General features: G+C 43.4%; 1 protein-coding gene across 1 annotated transcript in view; it reads right to left on the bottom strand.

The window, feature by feature from the left end:
* Window positions 1–23,774, bottom strand: part of trim44 (tripartite motif containing 44) — a 40,806-nt gene extending 17,032 nt beyond the window's left edge. Inside the window, exons 1-5 of the mRNA XM_079162295.1 lie at window positions 23,581–23,774; window positions 22,657–23,294; window positions 21,295–21,372; window positions 13,592–13,876; window positions 7,522–7,544 (exon numbers count right to left, since the gene is read on the bottom strand). Of these exons, the coding sequence (XP_079018421.1) occupies window positions 7,522–7,544; window positions 13,592–13,876; window positions 21,295–21,372; window positions 22,657–23,256 (986 nt within the window). The 5' untranslated portion in view covers window positions 23,257–23,294; window positions 23,581–23,774. The remainder of the gene's footprint in view (window positions 1–7,521; window positions 7,545–13,591; window positions 13,877–21,294; window positions 21,373–22,656; window positions 23,295–23,580) is intronic.
* Between the last annotated feature and the right edge of the window lie 116 nt (window positions 23,775–23,890).

Below are 23,890 nucleotides of genomic sequence, written 5' to 3'. Positions count from 1 at the left end.
ACCTCTGATTCCCCTCACCTGGTCCTCCACACCCATCTCACCTGCAGCCCATTCCCTCATTAGCCCTCTCTATTTAGGTCCCCTCACTTGCACTTGTTCTCTGCCAGATTGTCTTGTGTGTTAGTGCCAAGTTCTCCAGCGTATCATTATATTGTTCTTGTTCTGCCTGTTCTGACCCTGTCTGCCTGTTTTTGACCTTGGATTTTTGCCTGCCCCTTATCGGATTTGTTTGCCTGTTCGGACTGACTTCCTGGTTTTGACCCTGCCTGAAAACAAGTAAAAAGCTAACTTGTATTTCTTGTCTCCGAGTTGTGCTTTTGGGTTCAAGTATCTGCAATCCTTACATATAGAGTCGCTATGCTGACAATGAAGCACAACTTTGCACACATAACAACAACAGCAGCGGTGGGAAGGCAAGGCAAGGTGGGCGAGAGATGTATTTTACACACACACACACACACACACACACACACACACACACACACACACACACACACACACACACACACACACACACACACACACACACACACACACACACACACACACACACACACACACACACACACGGATTAACAATCCATTAATCACAGGCACAACAGACTCAAAGCACACAAACACAGCAGTAATCCCATTCTGCCTCACGATAGCCTCGGATGCATCACAGAAACTTGGCGCCGACTATTTGCTCTCTGGGATTACAACACAGGACGTGCAGCACTCGCCCGAGTTCTCATATCTATCTACACAGATCAATAATGAGAAGCACTCTTAAAGCTCTATACACTGTGTCCCTGGCTCTCACCGACCGACACTGCAGGACATGAACAACTAAAATAAGCCAGTAGTAGTGCCACTACAGCTCTGGTGAAATTCAAAATCCTGAAGTACCTGCAACGTATTAGGCGTCGGTCAAATCCAAAATCAAAAGAAGCCTTTTCTGTTAGACATTCATACCTTTCATGTTCCGCAAAAATACATCCCTAACTGTCTGATCTCGTTTGCATTTAGACATGCGGTTATACCGTCATGAGTCATAGTTGCCACTTTAACGGGATATTTAATTAGACATCTTCCATTTCCCAACATGCTCTTTGAACCGTCATATTGAACTGGAAGGTTTGGATGGAATCATTTGGCTCTCACATGCAAAAATGAGAAAGATTGATGTTGCTACGGTGTGAATGACCTCATTTGTATTTCAGAACAGTTTGAGTCAAAACAAATAACTGCCATTAGTCATCACGAGTGACACACACACACGTCCACTTATTTCCCTTATTTATTCCCTTTAACACCTCTGCATACACCCCTTTCCCACCGTTTCCAAATACTTTGATGTGTCATGCAGGTGCCGGCAGGATCCATGAAACACATACGAGCACCCACACAAATACAAACACAAAATAAAGACTGGAGGAACATGTGCATGTGGCATGAATTATGCATGCTTATAGTCTCTTATCATCCAAATGCATGTCTGTATTTGGTTTGTGTGCTTTGCATTCATTAGGGACCTCATATCTCCTGTAGAATGGTGATGGGCGGGGGGGGGGGGGGGGGTAAGAGAGAGAGAGAGCGAGAGAGACACTATACGGGCACACAGAGAGAGAGGGAGAGAGAATATATAAATAAAGTAGTTTTAGTACAGTCATAAACAGCTGGGTCTCTCTCTCTCACACACACACACACACACACACACACACACACACACACACACACACACACACACACACACACACACACACACACACACACACACACACACACACACACACACACGGGAAAAAGATACAGCAGATGCATCTAGCTGCAATATTTTTTAATTATTAAATGAGGGCATGTTGAGACACACACACACACAAACATACACCCACACAAATAGAATGGGATGAAGGCGAGAGGGACGGTCGCGGCTGCTTTTGGAGGGGGCGATGTAAAAAAATGTTTGATTAGAGGAAATGCAGCTCTCTCCCTCCATTCCCTTATCTCCGGGCTCTGTCCTGTGTCCTCCGGCCATGCATCCCCTGACACCTCCCAGCGTCACTCAACCCATCTATTTGACCCAGCGAAGGGCAGGCAGCTCAGACTGACGGTTGAGATGTGTCCCAAAGTGGCCTCCTCGCCTCCCCGGCGGCCCCTTTCCCTTTAGCTTGTGTGTTCATGTGAATGTACACCATGATTGAAGGCGGTCTACAGCTTTCACTCAGGGAGACAGAGTGAGCAAATGTGTCCCATTGCTCTCCTCTGTCAGCCAACAGGCAATGAGGGCAGATAACAACGAGGGATTGGAGAAAACCTCTAAACGGAGAATATAGAGATTAAGTATACAATGTATAGAATTACGTCAAGTCAACGAGGGTCTTCAAAACTGAAATACAGAGTGAAGAAAGTGTAGAGCACGTCAGTCATGTATAGATGTAAATTAATGTAGGCCATATACAGTATATGTGAGTGCAATTAAGAGACAGTCTGCCCACTTTCCAGCTGTGTGTGTGTGTGTGTGTGTGTGTGTGTGTGTTCTGGGCCACGCATGCATGATAAAGTGAGTGAAGCGGGGGGACAGGAGCTCCTGAGATACAGTAGCGAGAGTGATTGATTGGAGCAATGAATGGAGGGGGGGGGGGGACCTCACATTCTAATTAGAAGTGCTATGCTTCCCAGCAGGCTTTACCATTTTAGTGTGTTTACACTGTGTGATTTATATGCTTAGCAGACCTCCATCACTCTTGCTAAGCAAACTTGCCACATGCCGCGAAGCTTTACCTTTTCTTAATTCAGACGTTTTTTTTTTTATAGATTTGCTGATCATGAGGCGGATTTAAACTCAGAAACAAACCACGTCATCAGCTGAAGCTACGGATTTTTTTGCGGCTTCTTGGTTTTGTTTTTTGGTTTAGGAGATCAGATACAGTGACTGTCAAACAAAGCTCTGACATTCCTTGATTCCCAGTTATTTATGCCCTTTTGTTTCCCTTCGTTTGATATGTATGCATTTTGATGATTTTTAATGATTCTCCCCTATTCCTTTGTATCATATTCTCTTTCTTCTTTCGCGGTGACGTGTTCATACAGTGAGCTGTGGGGTTTCACAGACATGTAGCTCTTATTTCTTCTGTTTAAATAAATAAACCTGATGCAGTTAAAAAAAGAAAAGGCAGGTTTTGAAAACAGAATCAAGAGGGAACCGGGTGCAAAATACGCTCACACAGATGTGCTCTCATTATTTCATTCCCGTGTCATTTACCTGCTCTGCATACGACTACACTTTTTAAAAATTTAAATATCTTCTTTTTTGTTCAATTCCTTCTTTGGAAGGTATTCTAAAATGCTGTACCATTTACCTGTAAATGTAAACTAACAAAAAAGGTTTATAATTATATAATTATGATAAACATGGATTGCCTGGCATAAAGAGCTTTCTAACCGCCATACAATAAAACAATCTGCACTTTCTAGTAAAGCTTCCCTAAAAGGTAGAGACGAGACACGAGTACTAACGGGTGCAAGAAGAGCTTGTGGAACAGATGGAGAAAGTCACATCAAGTAAGGATTTACTATTGTAGATGAGTGTTCACGCATTTCTTTGAGATCTGTCGGACTAGAAAAAAAAAGAAAGTCATACCATGTCTGAACTGCTGAGAGAAACTAGCCAATCAACTGGCAAGTGTTCCTAACTGTTCTTTTTTTCCGTTTTTTTTCAGGAAACATCTTTTCTTTAAGGCTTCCCATTCTCATTAATATTCTTTACATGCTCAGAATGACACGTAACTAAAGCACAAGGTAAGGCTCTCCGTGGAAAGCAAAGGAAACAGCCAGTAGCATCTGACAAGACTTCAAGATGATAGTGCTTCCAAAAATACTTCACTGCTGTTATAGTTGGAGTTTAACTTTTCCAATGTCGACCGTTATCTGCATTTATAACACTTTTTTTTTTACATTTCCCAGAAGTGGCAGGAAGAAAGCCAAAACATCCGGCGCAATCGGGGTCAGGGTTTAAGGTTTTGACTGTTTCTGTGATACTGAACTAGCATTCAGAGCTATAGCTGAAAAATGCATCTGCCATAATAGACAGCTATGCCCCAACGTAGCTATGTCCACCAGGCTAATAGTCCAACATGCTAACATTTTGTGTTGGAGCAAGCATTCATTTGTGTGTGTTTTACAATTACAAATATCATGCACAACAAGCAAACTGTGGATTATTTCATCTGCTATTTGGAAGGGCCATGATAATGTGCAATTTCATATTAATGCTGATTCCTACATAGTCACCTTGGCTGCAGCGTTAGCCATATTTTGCAACTACCCGAATAACTCTACACTGTAACTACACATACAATGTCGCAAAGTCATGTCTGTGGAGGTATTTTCTTGTCTTTTTGAGAGCAGTGCATCAAACCGACATTAGCTCTAGTACCAATTAGATGTTTGTGTGTGCCAAAATGAATACCAACAACAGGAGAATGAGAATAATTAATTTAGTTTTTCTGAGGCCTTATGCAGTGTATATATATCTGTCAGGCAAGCACATAAATGCCATCATTGTTCGTTCTGTGTTGACAATAATACCTCTAAAAAACGTAGGGAGAGAGTCATAAGTAATCAGAGTTACGAGTGGCCAGCGATTCTTATCATTATAATCATTTATACTTTGCCACATCGAGTGACAGCCGAACCCGGTTGGTGGCTTGATTAAGTGAATAGAGAAGAACTGCTAAAACTTTTACATTTTTGCACAAATGTGTCGCTTAAAAGTTTGAGGTGATCTGTATTTGCTGACTTGGTGAATCAGAGAACATTAACTGACTCTGAAGCATAATTGGTTGCTACTCCTGGGAACTTTACAGAAAAGGATGAAAAACACCAGACTCCTTTGCGGAGCGTCCCAATGATTCGTTCTTGGTGGCTAAACATCTGAAATTCCTGAGCTAAAAACCCTTAAGTGATAGAAGCCAAAAGACAGAGAAATACTTCAACGTATCTATTCAAAAAATAAACATTCTGAAGTCCCAACAGAGCAGTAAATATAAGTCTAACAAGCGGATTTCCTTAGAGTACTTCTCTTTTTGTCTCATTGACTGTCCCACTGTCCTTGCTTCTATTTCTCGATATCTCAGGAGACACCGTAAAAGTGCAGACATAAGCCCTTCCTCCCCAGCCTTCATTTGTGTGTGTGTGTGTGTGTGTGTGTGTGTGTGTGTGTGTGTGTGTGTGTGTGAAGAGAGTCAGTTACACTCTCCTTTTCCTCTTTTAATCAGTATTATGGTGACTCCTGATGTACCACCGCCCTTTGATCAATGAGGGCTCAGAAGGAAAAATGTGAAAGCAAATTAATTGTGTGTCTCCAGGAAGACAAGTCGATAAGTGTAGACTTTGAGGAATGGAATTGTAGTCATGAGTTTAAGTGCAACATTTAATTATTACTCCTCTAATTAAATTGACCTAACAGACACACTAACTGTTTTAATATGGCACAAGATACTAGCATAGCCTACATGTTCACATCTTTGGGCACATTATTGCATGCATTTATACACACACACGCACACACACAAATAAGACTGCAACAGCTAGATCAGATCATATTGTTCTGATTTTCCAAGTAGGCACATGGATGCAAACAAATGCAAATACACACATGCAAATAAAGAGACCAACACATAGACGTACTGTACAACATGCACACAAGACAACACAACATGCATAAAAAGGGAAAGTCAGGGACGTGGTATTGCAAGGGAGGTGAGGGGGTTTAAGGCGAGCAAGGCAAGCAGAATTTGCAATGTATCACATTAGAGGCAGCAGTGAGACGGTTGGGCTGAGGGGAGTAAAGCAAGATTTATATTCAGAGGACAAATCTTGGCAGGCATGGAGTACCTATGTTAAGGGGCTTGGGGAGAGGCGGGGGATGGTATTGACGAGGAAGTCCGGGAAAGATGCGCATGGGTGCGGGATTGTTGTCCTATGGGGATGCTCTGTCGACAGCAGCAATATGGGGCTCAGACACCGGATTAGTGTTTCTGCCTCATGATCAATTTGCTGTCTGGATAGCGTTGCATGTAACCCTAAACAACCACTCCGAGCTTGATCCTGCCAATTTGTTGTCCTTCTGCTCCGTCTTTTTTCCTTCCTTTTCAACCTTTGTTTGCTGCCCCTTTCAAATTTTAAGATGTCCAATCTCCATTGCTCAGCCACTGTAATAAACTCACACATGAAACTGTCCAGAATTTCTAAATATATTTGTTCTCTAACCAGCAAAACTATTTATTTCTCTACAAAATGTGTCGTCTTCCACTAGCCACAGTAGATTCTGCACCAACTGCATTTTAGGGCAATACGGGGCACTTTGGGAGTAGATACCAGTGTGTGTGTGAGTGAGAGTGAGTGTGGAGAGATGTATAGATTAACCTTGACCAGGGGCTCTATGTCACCCTTGGGTCCAAGCTTGCTGCCATCTGCTCCAGAGCGGGGTCATAATACTGGCTGACCGATCAATAACAGTTTACATGTTGGCACTGTGCACCAGCCACGGCCGTGACTTTCTTTGATTAGCGAGGCCCATTATAGTCCGGAGTGGAAACACAGTACATATCCCACATGCAGGCAGCGCTGCATCAAACACTAAAAACTGAAATCAAAAATTCTGTCTGCAACAAATATGCATGTTTTCCATGAAAACTTTATTTTGTGGCAACACAGGATTATAGATTTTTTTAGTTTTTGTTTTTCCAGCCTTCATCTTATCTTGTCTTAACAAATTAATTTCCACCGAAAATGCGGTTCTTTTCTCAGAGGACAGATGTGCGGGCGTTTGCTGAAGGTGCACGTGTGTCTGTAGCAGGGAGGAGTAGTTTGACATGAAAGCCCAGAGAGACAGTCGGGAGGAGAGGCAGAGACGGCAGGTGGTGCTAGGAGTGCTCCTGTAACCGGGTGAAGGAGGCAGAGAGGTGTTCAGTGTCGACAGATCAATAAGTGCGAGACTGGGAGAGGACTATCCATTTCAGATTGTCTGACACAGACGGATATAAAGGTTAAGGACGGAGTCTAGGCAAAATAAAAGACCCAAAACAAACTGTAAATGCGGATGAAAAATAATACGGTATACAGTATGTGTGCACTGTAAAACACACACATACACACACAGCTCCCACCTCCCGGCCACTGTTCATAGCACTCTTATTGGAGTGGGCAGACTGTCACCTCTTCTGATTCCAGCAGGCACACATGCGCACGCACACACACACACACACACACACGCACACACGGACACACACAGAGATGAGAGCTACTAATTGCCTTGCTGGGGCACCGACGTGACTCGCATTTGACCGGATAGCTTTGGAGCCATCGGAGGCTTGATGCGCATGGGTGACTCTGTGTCTGTATGTGAGCTTTGTGAGTTGCTTTAATGAATCACTTATAAGATGGGAAAAGACTTGGAGGGTGTGTGTTTTTATATGTGCGTGTCAAACTATCGTGTTGTGAAAGGGTGAAAATGAATCAAACTGGCAGTCTTACCTTGGCCTGGCTTCAATGTCGCGCTGAAAACAAGGAGAGAGAGATAATTTAACATAATTAAAATAAACAGGTAAAAAAGAAAAACCATAATTCACATTAACCAGGTTCTGCATCTGGTATGGGGCTCTTAATCTGAACAATTAATTTTCACTTTCATCCACCACTTGTGCTCATGTATATTCATGAGCTTTCTAAAAAACAGGAGCCGTCTGGAACAAAGCACCAAATGAGCCCGTTTAATTGTGATTCGAGCTTAAAAGATGTTTCCATGACGCTTACACCAGCGCCGCACGTTTATTCATGTGCCAAATGAAAAAATGAAAATCACATTTCCGATTCCGTCAATCACTCGAAGATGTAAATGCACGACTTCACCAGGCCGACCAGTAACACCGGTTTGTTCAGTGTGCCAAACATACTGCTCCAGTGTCCGTGCACTACACGTGAAATCGCTGTCATGTAACACAGTCCAACTACTTATTATACCGTTCATAATCTCAATCGGTGTATTTTCAGTCAAGAGGACCTTGAGCACAAGACAGTCTCTTTTGTTGTGTTTTATATGTTGCCCGGCACCGACTGTACTGCAGCTCTGGACCTTGACTACCAACGCTAAAGATGGCTGTGCCAGAAAGGGATTTTGACACGGTGTAATTTACAGCGTCATGAACGCGGCGGTGGCTTCTTGGCAGCACGGCGGACGAGAGCAGAGCTGATGAGCGGTGGCTGCAGATGCAGAGCACTGGCTGGCTGGCTGTCTGCCTCGCTGACTAAGATTTGGCTTTAAATTTAATTAGCTTCAGATCTGGACAAATAAAGTACTTTCAAATATTGGAACTCAGTGGAATTCCTCTTGATTTACCTTGTCAAACACTTCAACAGACTCAAAAGTAAATTTGTGAAATCAGACTGCAAAGATGACATTCACCAGAGAAGCTCGTCACTGGTTGCTGTAAGGCTGCCTCTCTCTCTCTGTTTGCTTGGTAGGTTGGTTAACTGACCTATCATGAGTAGATTGCTAACAGTAGCAGGTTTTAAGACACCCAGAGAGAGGAAGACATATACAAATCCCATCCCTGCTTTAAAAACTAATAATGTTGCTGGGTAAAAATACTTTTGGTTGTTACATTTTAGTCGATCACCCTCAGGCGGAGAGGCAATAAAGTGGACTGCACATGAGATATCATGAATCAAAAGCTTCAAACTATTCTTAAGGGAGTAACTGCTACACTTTGGGAAAATGTTTACGGATTAAAGTGCGACACATTACATTATCTTTTAATCACTCCCCCGAAGAGACCGATATCAAAAATGAATCTTACTACGGAGTTGATGTCTCTGAATTCAATAATACTGACAGGGCGATCATTCCTGGTGATCAGATGGAGTCAGATGGTGCAGAACTAACTTTGTTACCATTTGTCTGGTTTCAACTTGCTTGCATGCAACACAGGTACTTCTTTTTTTCTTTAGATTCTATGTAAGTAAATGTTGAATTAATAATGCACACTGTATTTGCTTATAGTGTATTACAGTACATCACAACAATATAAATGGAAAGTCGTTACAGTCCCAGCTGTGTGCTTTGTTTCCATTTGGTCCAATTAAAGAGGTTTTTAGTGCCACTGCCCACAAAATTGGAAGAAATATGCTGTTAGAAAGAAACTGACGACTATGAAGCTTTGTTCCAACTGTTATTACCGCAGTTACCTTTCCAGCAATATGGGGGGGAAATAAATAATCATACCTTCACATAATAATACCAGATAAAACATTTTTTACATTATTCACATGGCCTGGGGCAGTTCAGTCTCTAATGTGCACACATAAAATCTCAAACTCTCAAAGCCACTGTAAGAACAACCTAGACTTGTGTGTCTGCCATCCAAACAAGCAACCTGAAGCGGCTCCCTTCATAATTTAAAAACAATATCTACTTCATGGAATGATGTGCCCTTGATCTGTTTGAATGGAGCATCGCTTTATTTCAAAGGTGTGCTGCCAATACAAATACAAGAAATCTGTTCGGGCACAGCTAAATAATTAATTCATAATTAAACTATGGTAAATTGGTATATGTAATGAGCCTTAATCTGTTTTTATTATACACTGCAATGATCTATAATAAATAACTTTAATAATTCATTCATTCATTATATCAAACATGTAGAAAAAAGGTCAGTATATTATGAGATTAGTATCAAGTTTGAGGGCTTCATATGGCTCACCTTCAAAGCCATTCGGGGTCCCCAATCAGCCCACATGATGAATTATTGATAAAACATCACTTTTTATTTTCAAATAGTTTAGAAAAAATAAATATTCCCAAACATGCATTATATATCAAAATTGGAAAAAAATGGGAATAAGATTCTTTACAATAAGCTTCACATTATTGAAACGTAGAGCCAATGGGCAAACGGCTGCATGGTTTTAAATCAGCCTCAAAGCGCTTCGCTGTGACCTGCGTCACACCACTGAGACGGGGTTGGGTCTCTGGTGCCGACTCCCAATGCCTGGCTGATGAGGTCGCTTGTCTTTGTTGTTGTTTTTTATGCACTGTGCCCCCCATCAGGCAGAAAGATCATTCCCTGCCCGGTGACATCAACACGTTTTTTTAATTACCGTACAATCATCAGAGAATGCTCAAGTAAACAAAGGAGACGACTTGGAGATAGAGTATTTTGATAATGAAGACAAAGTTGCTTAATATATTCTCCCTCTGGCTCCCACTGATTGGGTAATTTTCTGAATGTTTTTCTCATCCCCGTTGACCCTCTTTTTGGCGTGTGTGTGTGTATGCGTGTCCACACCTGTGTGTTCCTGCGCCAGCATTAAAAGATAGATGAGAGATTATTAAAGTGAACCAGCAGTAATTTGTTTGTTTGACCTCAAGCCCGAAGACTCGCATCAATTATGTGGTTTATTCTTTGGGGAGCAGTTTAAGGAAGGGGTTTATGAAGGTGAGCAACATTTGACATCATAGTTGCCCCACTCCACAGGCTTGCTGTTAGACGGCTGCGGTGGGTGAGCTTGCACCTGCAATTGCTTTTTTCGGACTTGGCTCAGAAGCTGCTGGTCTTTTCTTCTCTTGGAAAAAAAAAAAGTTGGAATGAAGCCACCACTTCCAAAACTTCCAATTTAAGGTTTTGAACTATGTTAATCAAAACAACTATTAGTAGAAAACTGTATTGTTTCAGCTCCAGTGTCACAGACAAGGAGCACCCTGCACAGTTCAGCAGAACTGTAGTAAAGAGGCAAGTGAATGATTGTAGTTCAGTGTACCATCTGTAGACACTGTCACCATGAGAGAGACAGACTAACAGTGATAGAGTGAGGGAGCAAGTAGGAGGATTAATGTTTGAGCCAGTTGTTCTCGGGTTACAAGAGACTCTCTGCACATCGCAAATGTTTTACTGAGGACAAAATGGCTGCAGGTGTCGGTGAGTTCAGGGGGACTTTAACGACTGTTTTGGTACCCCCCAGATCCATTCACTTCACATCTCAGACTACGCATACAACTCAGCCCAATTCACCCGGAGCGTTAAGAAGATACATCCTCGCCGGATAAGTACCGCATGAGCGCCCTCTCTAAACCTGCTCACACCTCTCCTGTGACCATGCATTTCCAAACAGCACTGCCCACTCCAGCCATAACTAACACACAAGAGCAAACAGGGTAACAATCAGCATTCAATTAGGGCCTTAATGAACTCGGCCCCCCCATGGATTCATTTCTCAGCTAGTAAAAGCAATCTGCACAGCAGCATTACTGCAGCCTCCCTGGTCCTGCAGAGCATCGTCCAGGGAACACTCAAGCCTCCTTTTCCTGAACGCGGTGACTCAAGTATAGAGAGTGACAAATGGACCGACGGGATATTTTAATTTGGGATGTAGACGCAGTAAAAGCCCCCACTTCAACGTTCAAACAAGAGAGGAGAGAGTGAGGTGCTGCAGAGTCTGAAGTGATGGAAATGTGTTGGCATCGCTTGCACTTCTGACTGCGATAAACTGCATGTAAATATATGAATTCTATAAGAACCGTTCTTTGACTAAGGGGCAGGTATTTAAAAACAGTTTACCCTGCTGCTGTGTATATAGCCGTGACGTTCTGTAGCCAAAAAGGACAAATACTGTAACATTCATACCTCATCAGTCGACGGCCCAGGATTTATTTTCCTCTAACTAGCTGCATCACACTGACACAGCTGACTGTATGAAAGGAAAAATGCATTACCCCACATGAACATAATGCTCGCCTGGATAAATACAGCCGGTCTCTCCTTTCATTTGGAACAAAACTGTGTATAGTGGCACCTGTTTACCGTATCCATTTTTTCCATAATGACTACGCAGCAGATGCCACAGTCATTAGAAAGATAATCCTTTAAGTTGAAGGCCTGGGATCAAACCTCCATGGCTGCAAGCAACCAACCACCCTACTCAGGTGTCTTTGAGCAAGGCACCAAGTCATTACCAGCAATAACATTTGTAAGTTAGGCCACATCACAAGCAAATTCAGTGGCACCGACTATACGATGATAGAAATGATAAATAATAACTATGTACAGCATGCACTGTTGGATACTCGTGATCAGCAACAGCTTTCTGCTGGCTGGCAAACTGTTTGTAATTGTTTATTGACAGGCAATAGATCCCTGTTTTACAAGGCTGACCTTAGTAACAACTTTGGCACCGGACCTCTGTGTTTAAAGTTTGCGTTAATTAATCATTGACCCCATTTGCTTGTGCTCTCAGCAGACCTCTTCATGTGATGCAGTTTTGATCAGATACGGGCCTACGGATCTAATGCACCGGGTTTTTATTCATTTTGGTAACCGCTTTCAAGACGAGACAAAGACTTTGTACACAACAGGCTCAGGCCGGGTTTAGACAGGAGTTTTAAAATCCTAAAGGAGAATCTTCACAGACTTTCTTCTCTCTAGTCTTAAACATGCACATACTACAAGATGTGAAAATAATGGCGCATCACACACACACTACAGGATATTATTAAGATTATCGTACCAGAGGGAGCAACACAGCGCCTCACGTGCTCTCTCTCACGTGATCTCTTGGGGAAGGAGATGTAAATGGAGAGTAAAGTGTCGCTACAACTTCCTGTAAAAATGCTTTGCACTGAGAAAAAACAAAATCAGAAGGCTGAACGAGTCTGGGTGAGAAAATGACTCGGAAGACGCGGCCAACACGGATTGTCTATTCTTCAGTGAGAACTGGAGGTGAGATTTTAATATCCGTCAACAGTAGCATGCTAGCTAATGTTTAGCCTCAAGGACTAGAACGTTTACCGTTGCTTGGAATCACCGTCATCTGCTCCGGCTTGTCTCTCTCATTGGCTATTATGGTCCCGCGGGCAAAGTACTGCCATTATCATCAAAATTTGGACTCCTAAAAATCAAACAATGATCAGGGCGGCCCCGATGGGCCTGCGAGCGGTTCGGGAGCTTTATGACTGGATCTGTAAACCCCTCACTTTACCAGATAATTTGGGCCGAACATCAATACCTACCAAGGTCCTGGACCGGATTTCTCTTCCAATTGGCGGGAGGAGTGAACTGGGATTAAATTGGCCCAAAACTTCTGTAGTCGGAGCCCGGGGCATAAGACTGCCGTTACTTGCTGCCCAATTCTGAACCAACTTCCACCTCTGAATCCAGTGGATCCGGTTTCACGTTTTAAAAGCCAACCTTAACTGGCCTGAAAAACCCCATTGGCTACCTTTCAGATTCAAGGAGCCATATTTGGCAAAGGCAGATACTTTTGACTACATCAGACTTGTGAACTATCGGAGACTGTTCTGTAAAGCGACCGTCTAAAGATATGAAGGTGAAATGGTTTGTTTCACAGCAGCCAAAGCATTCAAGCTTTAATCACCCTATATACAGCATGGCAGGCTGAATGTTAGTTTACACTGGGCTTCTGTGACATTATGTGTTAGCCTCACCTACACTTACTGTAACTGTGCAGCGAGTGAGATACACTCTGCTGGTTGTACAAAAGCAGTTTTAGAAGCAGAATAAGGATAATAAGATAGAAAGGTCCTTCTCACCGGCACTCTGTGAGCTGGTCCCGCTCCGAGGGCCGCTGCTGCCATCGCAGGACCCAACGCCTCAGCCTGTTCCAGCAGGCACAGCTGGTGTGTGATGTTGGCCATCTCTTCCTGCAGCCGCTCAGTTTGGACGGAGATCTCGGCGATTTTCTCAGCGGCGGATGCCGTCAGGAACGCCTCTTTGAGGTCTACCAGGTGAAGGGTCCTCTTCTCCTCCAGACGCACCAGTTTGCGGAGCTCATCAAACTGACTGTTCACATAGGCCTCCAGCTCCTCTGTTGACATCTAAGATACGGAGATGAGGTACAGGAGATGGAGAGCGTGAGGGAAGGAATGAACTGGGCACATTTAAGGAGAGGAAATCCACAAGCAACCAAGACGGAAAGAGATACTGCGCTGAATGAACTACTTCAGTGTAGGTATCTTGAGATGAGCTCAGAAAACTGAGAAGTGGAGACGGACAATAAACTCAAAAACAAGTAAACGTAGAGATGAGGTGTCAGTAAAATTGTATGGCTATGAATTGAACAGCCAGGATGCAAAATATAGAAATACATATTGATTGATCTTTTACTTTGACACGTGAATACTACTTTAATAAGCCCACTGGTCTTTGCCATGCAGTAGCTAAATGATAGCATGAAGCAGATCCCCTTGAGGAACACTCCATGCATCCCATCTGTAGATAGAGACCTCAGAGGCTCCTTCTACCACAGCAAGCCATCTGTTTGGCTTTTAAACTGCTCACTGAGATACCCTTTCGAATCCTTTTCCCTGTTCCCCAATGGAGCTCTCTTTAGCTATGACTCATTACGTTAAAACACCTCAATAAACAATTCGCCTTCCTACAATCATTGCCACTGAGATGGCTCCACCTCCAACACAGATGCTGCCATGAGGTAAAACACCCCGAAGCCTGTTGTCATGATCTCTGCTCCTGAATATGTTATAATCGCTTCAATCTATGAACATCAGCTGGTCGGTCTCTCCTCTTCCCTTGAGCAGGACTTCACTCTCTTCCTTTCCATCTATTTTATCTTGTTTCCCCTCAGCCTCCCTCTCTACAGCGAAGCAAGGAATCATCAGTCTTTACTGAGGTTGGCAGAGCCACGGCCCCTAGGGGCCCACAGTTTTATCATGTACATGCCATTTCTGCACAAGCAATCAGATTCTCCAAATTGGCCATTAAACCAAGCGCAAGAGGTAACATTTTTAATTTACTTTCTTTGTATGAGAAGAAAAAATGTGCACTTTGTTCACTCTGTATCAGAGAGACTTTGTTAACATCTAATTGGAAAGCAAGAGTTCTGTCTTTTTTTTGTTTCTGCTTTACCAAAGTCAATGCCCTAATATATCTCTGATGAATTAAGAACAATAGACTACAACTGCCTTCGACTAGCAACGTGTTCCATTCCTTGAATAGACAATAAAGTGAAATGTGAAAGATTGGAGAGAATGAAGCATCGTTTCTTTTCCATAATCTACAATCCTATGCCGGAATTTCTTTACTTTAACACATAGAGCAAGTAGTAGTAGTAGTAGTAGTAGTAGGAAGAGCCCAAATATGACAAACTCAAATTAATTGCAATATAGACTGATTAAATCTTCCAGAACACTCATCAATTCAAAACGTACGCAGTTAACACTTAAAAAACACATTTAGAAATGACAAGGCATTTACTACCTCATTTGGTAGGGAGATAATAATTCAATGCTTAAGCTGTTGCTCGTGTTTTGATGTTGCAGACGCCTTGCTCTAAGACGGCTCTGATTGAGGTGTCATGGACACCGTGATGGATCAACGTATTCAATATTAAAGTCCCTGCACATCTGAATTATCCTTTCAAATATTCATTTTTAAAAGGCTTTAACATCTGCAAGGCATTTTCATTCATAATCAGTTTGCCAAGTGTAACGTGCCTGTAAATTTGTTATATTATATCGGCAGTATGAATTCAACAGCAGCTAGCAGTAATTGCTCCATTAGTTACTTCCATGTCAGGCGTAGCTTTAGCATTCAGCTAACTTTGTGAATACTGATGAAGAGTTACATTTGAGCTGTTTCTTTTAAATGGCAAGTCTCTCAATGACTTACAGCGAGACACAGTAACTTTCAAAGTATAAAATGAAACATTCTTTCAAATAAAGAAAGTTGAATTCCTGACCAGTAGCTTATGGCTAAAGTTAGCTAACGTTAGCTTATCTTACACACCATGTTTTCTAATGGTCGAAAAAGTTACATGCGGTATATATTGCATTGTAACTGACAAACTTGAGTCAGTTCACAGTGCTTCTCTACTTACGCTGCAAAAATGAGAAACTGATCTTCACCCATGAATGTCTCCAGTTTCCTTTAACATAACATGACATATCATTTTACTTACAAAAATAAATCATTCAGTATTAAATCTACATACTGTGTTCTTTTGTGGTCACACCAGGTTTCAGAGAATGGAGAGAAAGCAGTTAAAATAAATCACAAAGAACAATGGGAGCCAAGAGCTACAACATGAATAGGGCGGACAGAATGGTTCGTAACATAAAACGTGTTGTCTTTAGTATCTTATCAAACGGACACATTCCATCATCACATCTTGCTATGCCCGGGGCCTCTAACGAGCCCCCTGTCTCACCATCGAGTCCCTGTGGCAGATGGGAGGCGTGATCCTGGATCAGTGCTCTTTGTTTATCTGGAGCAGGAGCCCTCTGGCCCTCGGACCTTTCCCTCAGTGACGGGAGTTTCTCTGAGAATTTGTCCAGCCAGCAAGGAAGCAGCATGCATGCGTGCTAATCTTCATTTGCATAGCTGCAAGCAGAGGCAATGAAATGAGGCCTCGGGAGAGACAGCGGCACGCTGCTTACAAGGGCAGAGTTGGGAGTAAGGACGGGGGATAGGAGAGGGAGGGAGAGCACAGGCAGAGGTACGACATCAGGTGAGCAGATTAAGAAAGCTCATTTCTTTTCCAAGCAAAGGTTCGACGTTAGCCGAGCAGATTAGGGAAGCCAAATTCATTTTCAGTCATGTTTCTAACATGCCTTGTGTTATCACTGGAATCAGGAATCATGGTGCTGCATGGTGCTGCACGGTGCTGCACGCAAATGCTAAAAAGGCCTATGTCGGTTCAGACTTCACGATGTAATCTGCAGTCATGCGTATCAACGACCATGGTTGATTCCATTAGTTTATGAACAGAATGTGGGGGATGTTAAAGGTGGGCCGAAAGTTGAAATTCAGAATAAGAAAACAACAGAAAGCTTTCCACTAACACGTTACATGATTACAAATAGGCAAGACACTCAAATAGAATTAACTTCACATGCAAGTGTACTCGCTTACTGGCAATTAAAAAAAAAGGTTGTGCTAGTCATTAGTGCTGATGAAAAAAACTGCACAAAGAGAACCAAAGCCCTCGGGAGTGAAAATATAGCAGTGTTGGGAAAAAACAAAACAGTGCCGCCTTACTTTGGTGAGACATCAAGACACGCTAGGATGGAAAACAAAAGTAAACTGAAAAAACGCTCACAACAAATATCAAAGTAGCATCGGGCTTTTAATGTTAACCTCTTCAACTGCACAGACACATCAGTGGGTCCATTAATACAAATGCATTTTTGTGTGGACAAAAGCTATTTAATTTATCTTTTATTCCCAAAGTTTCAACAGACACCAAATGTGTTCAAAATTACATGACAATGTGATGCCAAGACATCTAGAATTTACTGTTTGATTATTAAAAAGGTGCAGACAAAATAATCTTTTTTCCCTAAATTTAAGCATCTTCAATGAAGTAATGAAATATGCAGACTCAGAATATGTTCTTTGAAAGTGCCATAGAGAGACTTTGATGCTCCTTGAGGGGAATTTTTGCAGCACTAGAGTTCAGACGGTTAACTTGCTTTGAAATCAGTGGCAGTCCTGGTGCTTATTGGGGTCCGTTTTGTGTGATGCTTTTTAAAAGAGGCTTAAGAAGCATTAATAGAACATTAGGAGTAAATGGATTTGAACTGTCCTTGCCCTTGGCAATAGTGGCTCTGTTCCAAGTGAACACTAGTCTCTCACGCTCCATTTTATCTCCTCCAGAAATCAGATTCTCCAATTAAACCTCTAACACAACACAGCAATACAAGTTCATTTGAAAAACATCGGCTCTTCAAAAGTCATATAAAGCAATATAAAGTGGGGATGGAAGAGAAGTTAAAAGAGGGAGAGGGAAAAATGAGACAGAAGGCCGTTGGTTTTATAATGGGAGAGTTTCAATATCCAGCACCTTTTTATTGGTTTTGAGTGAGGCAATGTCAGCCAAGCAACTTTCTGGGGAATGATTCGGAGTAATTCAATTAAAATCCTGTGAGTAGAGATAAAAGCGGAATGACAGCCTCAAAGAGCAAGGGGAGAGGGTGTAAAGAGAGGAAGAGGGGGAGGAGGAAGAAAAGGAGGAGGTAGAAATTAACACAAAAAAAAAGGATGAAAATAACCCGAAAGCAGCAGAGTCTTTTCCGTCTGTTCCTCGGCTCCCTAAGACAGCTTTAATGTGTCTGCTGCTCTTGTAAATTTTGTGAGGCGGGGAAAATGGATGTAGCTACTGCACACATATCATTTGTGACTGGGCTGATGTTGCCGTGCTCGCCTCCGGACATCCGTCTCCTCTCTCTGTAGCTGCAGAGAGCGGCTCTACAGGCGGCGTGTGTCCTATAGACGACACCCTGCCCAGCGGAAAGTGAGTCAAAATAAAACGAGAGAGCGAGATAAACATGCTGACAACACGCTGTCCCGCACCGACGCCGCAACATGCTTCACAAATCCTGTCCAGTTACTAATAAGTAACGCACGGCGACGTGGCCGAGTGACTGACAGCAGTATAGGCCCCTCGTGTTACGTTACGCCTCTGGCCCACACATTAATAAGTATGCAGCCTCATCACTGGTTTTTCGCATTATATTCCATTTCCCTGTGGAGAACGGAGATGTGAGCTTGGAAAGATTAAAATCCCCACACCTGCAGCAAAGTACATAATTACCCAGGCTAGTCTTAATAGGTTAAACATCTCTTCCTCTCTGAAGTCCTTTAGGACGTTAATACCTATTGCATCAATACTCGTCATACGTAGCAATATTTCCCAATGTACTATATGTGTCAGTGTCTGAAATTAAGAAATGAAGATGAAAATAACATTTGTGTAATAACACTTTCCAGCCTGCAGGAGTGGACTTAACTCATCATAAGTGTCTTGACATCCTTAACTGGATTCTAAATGATCTCGTTTATGAATGAATAGATGTCATTATCAATACAATAACATGCAACCTAGTCTGTTCAATGCACATTGTACTTGTGCAGCGGCGACAGACTGCAGGTTGTGTGGGTGTGACGGCGTTGAAAGTGACCAATCAGAAGAGGGCCAGCGCCTCCCTCGGTTCCCGCACAAGCACAAACTCAACTTTGAGAGCAGGGTCAGCTGTGAGAGAGTGTGTGTGTGCCCTTCAGACACACACTCTCTCGTGCGTGTTAGCTGCTGTGCGCCTAGTCTCTGCTCTCGCTCGCAGTTTCCTGTCCAACTCTCGGTTGTTGATTTGGTGCGCTGGGACTTCTATTTTGCGAGCGGCAATTAACATATGGGAATGTGAAATAATATTATTTCTACATGAGCAACGTTTATGGTGCTCACAACATATGAAATAAATGGGACGACATAGATACCGCGCAACTCAACCTCCTCCAACTTCCGTCGCATCTTGTTCTTTTTTTTATTCTGCCTCCATCTCTCTCACTCACGCATAGACACAGCTTTCCACACCTGGAGCAGTCACTCTGATGATCTCTGTCTGTCTGTCGTGCATAATGAGAAACGTTGACATTTGAGTGTGCAGCGAGGACACGCTGAGCTGACAAATCCACATAATGGTCTCTCACACAGCGGCCTGTCAGTGAGCAGGTAAGTGAGTTTTTTTTCTTTCGCCGAGCGCACTGCACCTCTACAGCGGAACGGCACAAGACTAAATGTCCAGGAAGTCCTTGGGGCAGCACTGATATTCCAGGATGATAATAGACATGAACTTGGATTGGGTGCCGGCTGCCAGCAAAAAAAAAGAAGTGTTGCCTCTTGCAGGCCAGTCAAATTAACCTTCTACATTATGCCACTGTGCTTCGGTCACATCTCTGCAGGTACTGAGCAATGCTCCCGAGTGCCACTGCTCTCCGGTGCGTTTCGGACACAGTTTTATGAGCAGATCATGAGGAGGAACCGGCGTCGCAGGGGTGGTTGAGACAGCAGGTGCAGCCACTGTCGACGGTGAGTAGCCGAGACCAGAGCCGAGACCGGATGCTGTCGCTCACTGTTTACGTCTCTCGCTGCACAGCATGAACTGTCTGCGGTCAGGTTTTATTCTCGGTGGCAGAACATGCCCCCGCTATGGCATCCGTAACGGAAATACAGCAAAGGTTTTCAAGGTTGACTTGACGTGAAAATACAGCTTTGCCGCTTTTGTGTTGTTGATATCAAGAGAAAGGTGACCGTGTGCAACATGCACCAGGCACCCTACTTTTCAGACGGCAACCTGGTGATGAAGGTTAAATAACAATGTTGATATAGGGTTATGATCATTATTTCAACTAGTCACTATTATTGCTTGACTTTGTTTCACACCTTTCTGAGGGTGTGATGAGTATTTGTGTTATATTGAGCTAAAAGGTGTCTTTAATATTTTGTCCATGTCATTTATTTATACAGAGGGATACAACCCCTTACAATTTTTACGCAGTGTCTAATACACTACATTCACTCTCTAAGTCCTAGAAGAGTATTTTTGTACTTCACAAGTCCAACAAGGGTATAGAAACAGCTACAGGGTATTCTGTATTCCTCTCCGTTCTATAGATGACTATGAGTAAATGGAGTTGAAAAAAAAACAACCTCTGGCCTGGCCCAGAAGTGCTGAGTCAAAAAAAAGTGACATCAGCTGAAGCCTGACAATGACATGACTCGGTGATCTCACAGTGATGGCATCACTTGTACACTTCAAGTAGAACTGCAGCTGCAGAAACCCAAGGCCTGTTATCGGTGAATGGGGCAGCATTATGAATACACAGATGGAAATAATTGGCTCTCATGTTTACTAAGAAATGCCTTTATGACACAATCTCTTCTTCTTCTAATCCCTCTTTATCTCATTCTAGACTGCTGTGTTTCCACTGCAGTCGTCTCTATACCTCTGCAGTGTTTACTGCTCTACCTACTGAATTAGAAATGAGTAATGGCTCTTTTCTTTTTTGCTCTTTTATGGCTTCCCATACCAGGTTCAACCATAAGCAGATGCTATAGACATAACTTATTTAATACCAAATAAAATACTCATTTAGCTATTTTGAGAACAAAAATCAAATTGTCAGTGATCGAATTCGTATTTAGGAAAGTCATTGACTGAGGAAACTGAAATATAAAATTGCATTGCCATGTAAAAATGCGCCTGCGGGTTCTGCACTGTTAATTTGTCAGGCTGACTGAAACTGCAAGGAGGTCACGTGTACTTTTATTGCTGCAGATAAAATCTCATTTCATTTGATAAGAGCTCATTTCTAAATGAGAACGGTTGAGTCCAAATCCTTCGGGGAGGGTGTGGGGGGGGGGGGTTCTAAAAATGGCCCTAACTGGATAACTCGCGAGAGGATTCGCCGCAGTGTGATGTGTGCAGGCGTTTGCACTCACCTCGGGGTTGGTCCACTTGGTCTTGATCTTCTCAGACATCTGTTGTGTGCAGCCCAGCAGGTCATAACCCTGTCTGCTCTTAAGGTGGAGCAAACAAACGCACAGTGAACACAATGCCACAACAAAAACACAGCGCATAACTACAAAGAGATTCTCTGTTATCAGTTCATTACTGTCACTCATTTAGAAGAGCATCAAATGAACTTGTTCTCAAGCCTCCGTACAAACGTGACTGGGACATCTCAGTATCTCAGATATTTACAAGAAAAGGCAGGGTACAGCCTTGACAGCTCACCAGTCAATCACAGGCTATAATGCATACCAGGTTTGACATGCTAGATGCTTAATGAAATGTACAGCAACAGGAAATCATATCACTACGCCCGGAGATTAAGTGTTCTTTCACATGAATACACTGACACATTGAGCAGGATAAAAACTAGAGTAGGTTTAGAGTAACTGTGTGTGTGTGTGTGTTTGTGTGTGACCCCCTTTGTCTCTCATCAATCCATATGTGGCAATGATGTGAGAGTAAAGCCAGTGAAGTGTGGTGTTCTACTTTTATTTTTTTTCAGATGTGCAGCCACAGGGTAGAGGACAAGACTCGTGCTCTTTGAATTACAGTCAGCACACCACGTGTGGGTCATTACTACTGGAGCTAAATGCACCGGCCCTGTGATTCAGTTTATTTTAGTGTTCACAAACAAAATCCCAGAGTCCTGCTTTCGGATACTATCGAACCTGTTAATCGGTCCTCTGTGCGATAACAATAGTCCGAGCGTGTTCAGTGTGCCGATAGCATCTGGCTCTAAATGGTTCTATAATCATCGCAAACACTATGCTCGGCAGAAGTGAGCCCGTAGTGATGATGGAGTTCTTCCCAAAATCCGGAACGGCAGAAGCCCCGGCTAACTGGACCAACCGCCGAACCACGGCACCGAACGAGTGCCGACTCCCTTGACCTATTGAATACGCCTGAAGCAAAAAGCCATCTGGGAAATGCACGAACGGTGAATTGTCATCGAGCCAAATGGACATCAATTTCCGTAGGAATTATTTATGTTGCTGTGCAATTAAATCAATATATTAATGAGGTCATGTGGGTGATCGCGAGAGATTGTGATGTTTAAAATATCACACACAGCCCTAGTGAGTTGACTTAAAGACTACAGGGCCTACAGCTGTTGAAATACTACTTAATACTGAATTTCAAATGTAAACCAGATAAATGACACTGACTAGATTGTTATACATTAAAGAGATTGACCACAGCAGAGAGCATACGGTAAATCACACAGTGCTGCTGTATTATATACTTTATATATATATATAAACCCATCGTGTTCTGGGTGTGTGACTCACCTTCTGCCACACGTAGGCCTCATGCAGGGTGATTATCTCGTGCTCACGGTGCTCACCCTGCACGGCACACACCACGCAGATGATCTTCTCATCTGGTTTACAGTAGAGGGAGCCTTCCTGTCCATGCTCCTTGCAGCGCAGTCTCTCTACTGTCACGGTGTCCCTCTTCCCAGCCTCCCCAGCGGCCAAGGCCTCCTGCCCTGCTTCTGCACCCTCGGCTCCATCACCCGGCTCAGCCTCCTGGCGCAGACCACTCCTGGCTCCCTCTCCTTCCCCAGCATCATCGCTCTCATCGCCATTAGCCATCGCCAATCCGAGTAGAGCCCCGTCCTCGGCTCCATCTCCGACCCTGGAGTCTCTGTCGGTGCCAAGTCCATTAGCTTGCGTCCCCTCGTGGTCGTAAGGCGTTATGGTGTGACGCGTGCTGCTGCCATGTCTGTCAGCATGGACAGGGCAGAAGGCAAAGCTGCAGGTGTGGCACACTTGTGTGGCCGGCTGGGCCTCGTCAGGCTCGCACGCGTCACATGATCCGTCCATCTGCGGCAGCTCCTCGTGTTTCAGCCCCATAACTTCTTCCTGGGGTTCCCCTTTGTGGTCCATGGTGGCGGATAGTAATTCTGGGGATACGAGGGATAAGTCTTATAGGAGACACAGAGAGTAGAGGACAGGTTATTAATAGCTGTGACCTTCTGTGAACCGCTCTCATATTTACACAGGGGAAAGTCCAAGATCCTCAGGACTAATCCCCTCTGATATAATACTCCCACAACAGATGATGTACAGAGGGAGGCACAGTCCACAGGAAACAGCATGCAGAGCAACACAAGCTACACATGAAAAAACACATCATTTTGCAAAGGACAATAAACAAGAAGACACCATCTGCAGTCACTGAACTGTCTTTGTGTGTGCAAACAGACTCACTTTTGTTTACTGACTCACAAACAGAAAGTGCTGAGTACGGCTGTACTCTCGGCACGACCCCAGCGCCCACACGCTCTCTTTTTTTTTATCTCACCTCCCTCTGCAAGTCATCACGCTCTGACCTTTACATGTTTTATTTCGTTCTTTTGTCTTTATGCACCCTCACCCTCCTTTCGCCTCACTCTGCAGGAGTGAAGCTGAAAAAGAAAAGAGAGGCTACGGTGAATGCCTTGTATACACACACATACACACACACGACCCCCCCCCCCCCTCCCTCCCTTTCTCCTTGGAGCCTTCCTCTCCTGAGCTA

The sequence above is a fragment of the Pholis gunnellus genome (genome assembly GCF_910591455.1).
Source record: "Pholis gunnellus genome assembly, chromosome: 7".
NCBI classification, from domain to species: domain Eukaryota; kingdom Metazoa; phylum Chordata; class Actinopteri; order Perciformes; family Pholidae; genus Pholis; species Pholis gunnellus.
This window is presented reverse-complemented; position numbering and strand designations above follow the sequence as displayed.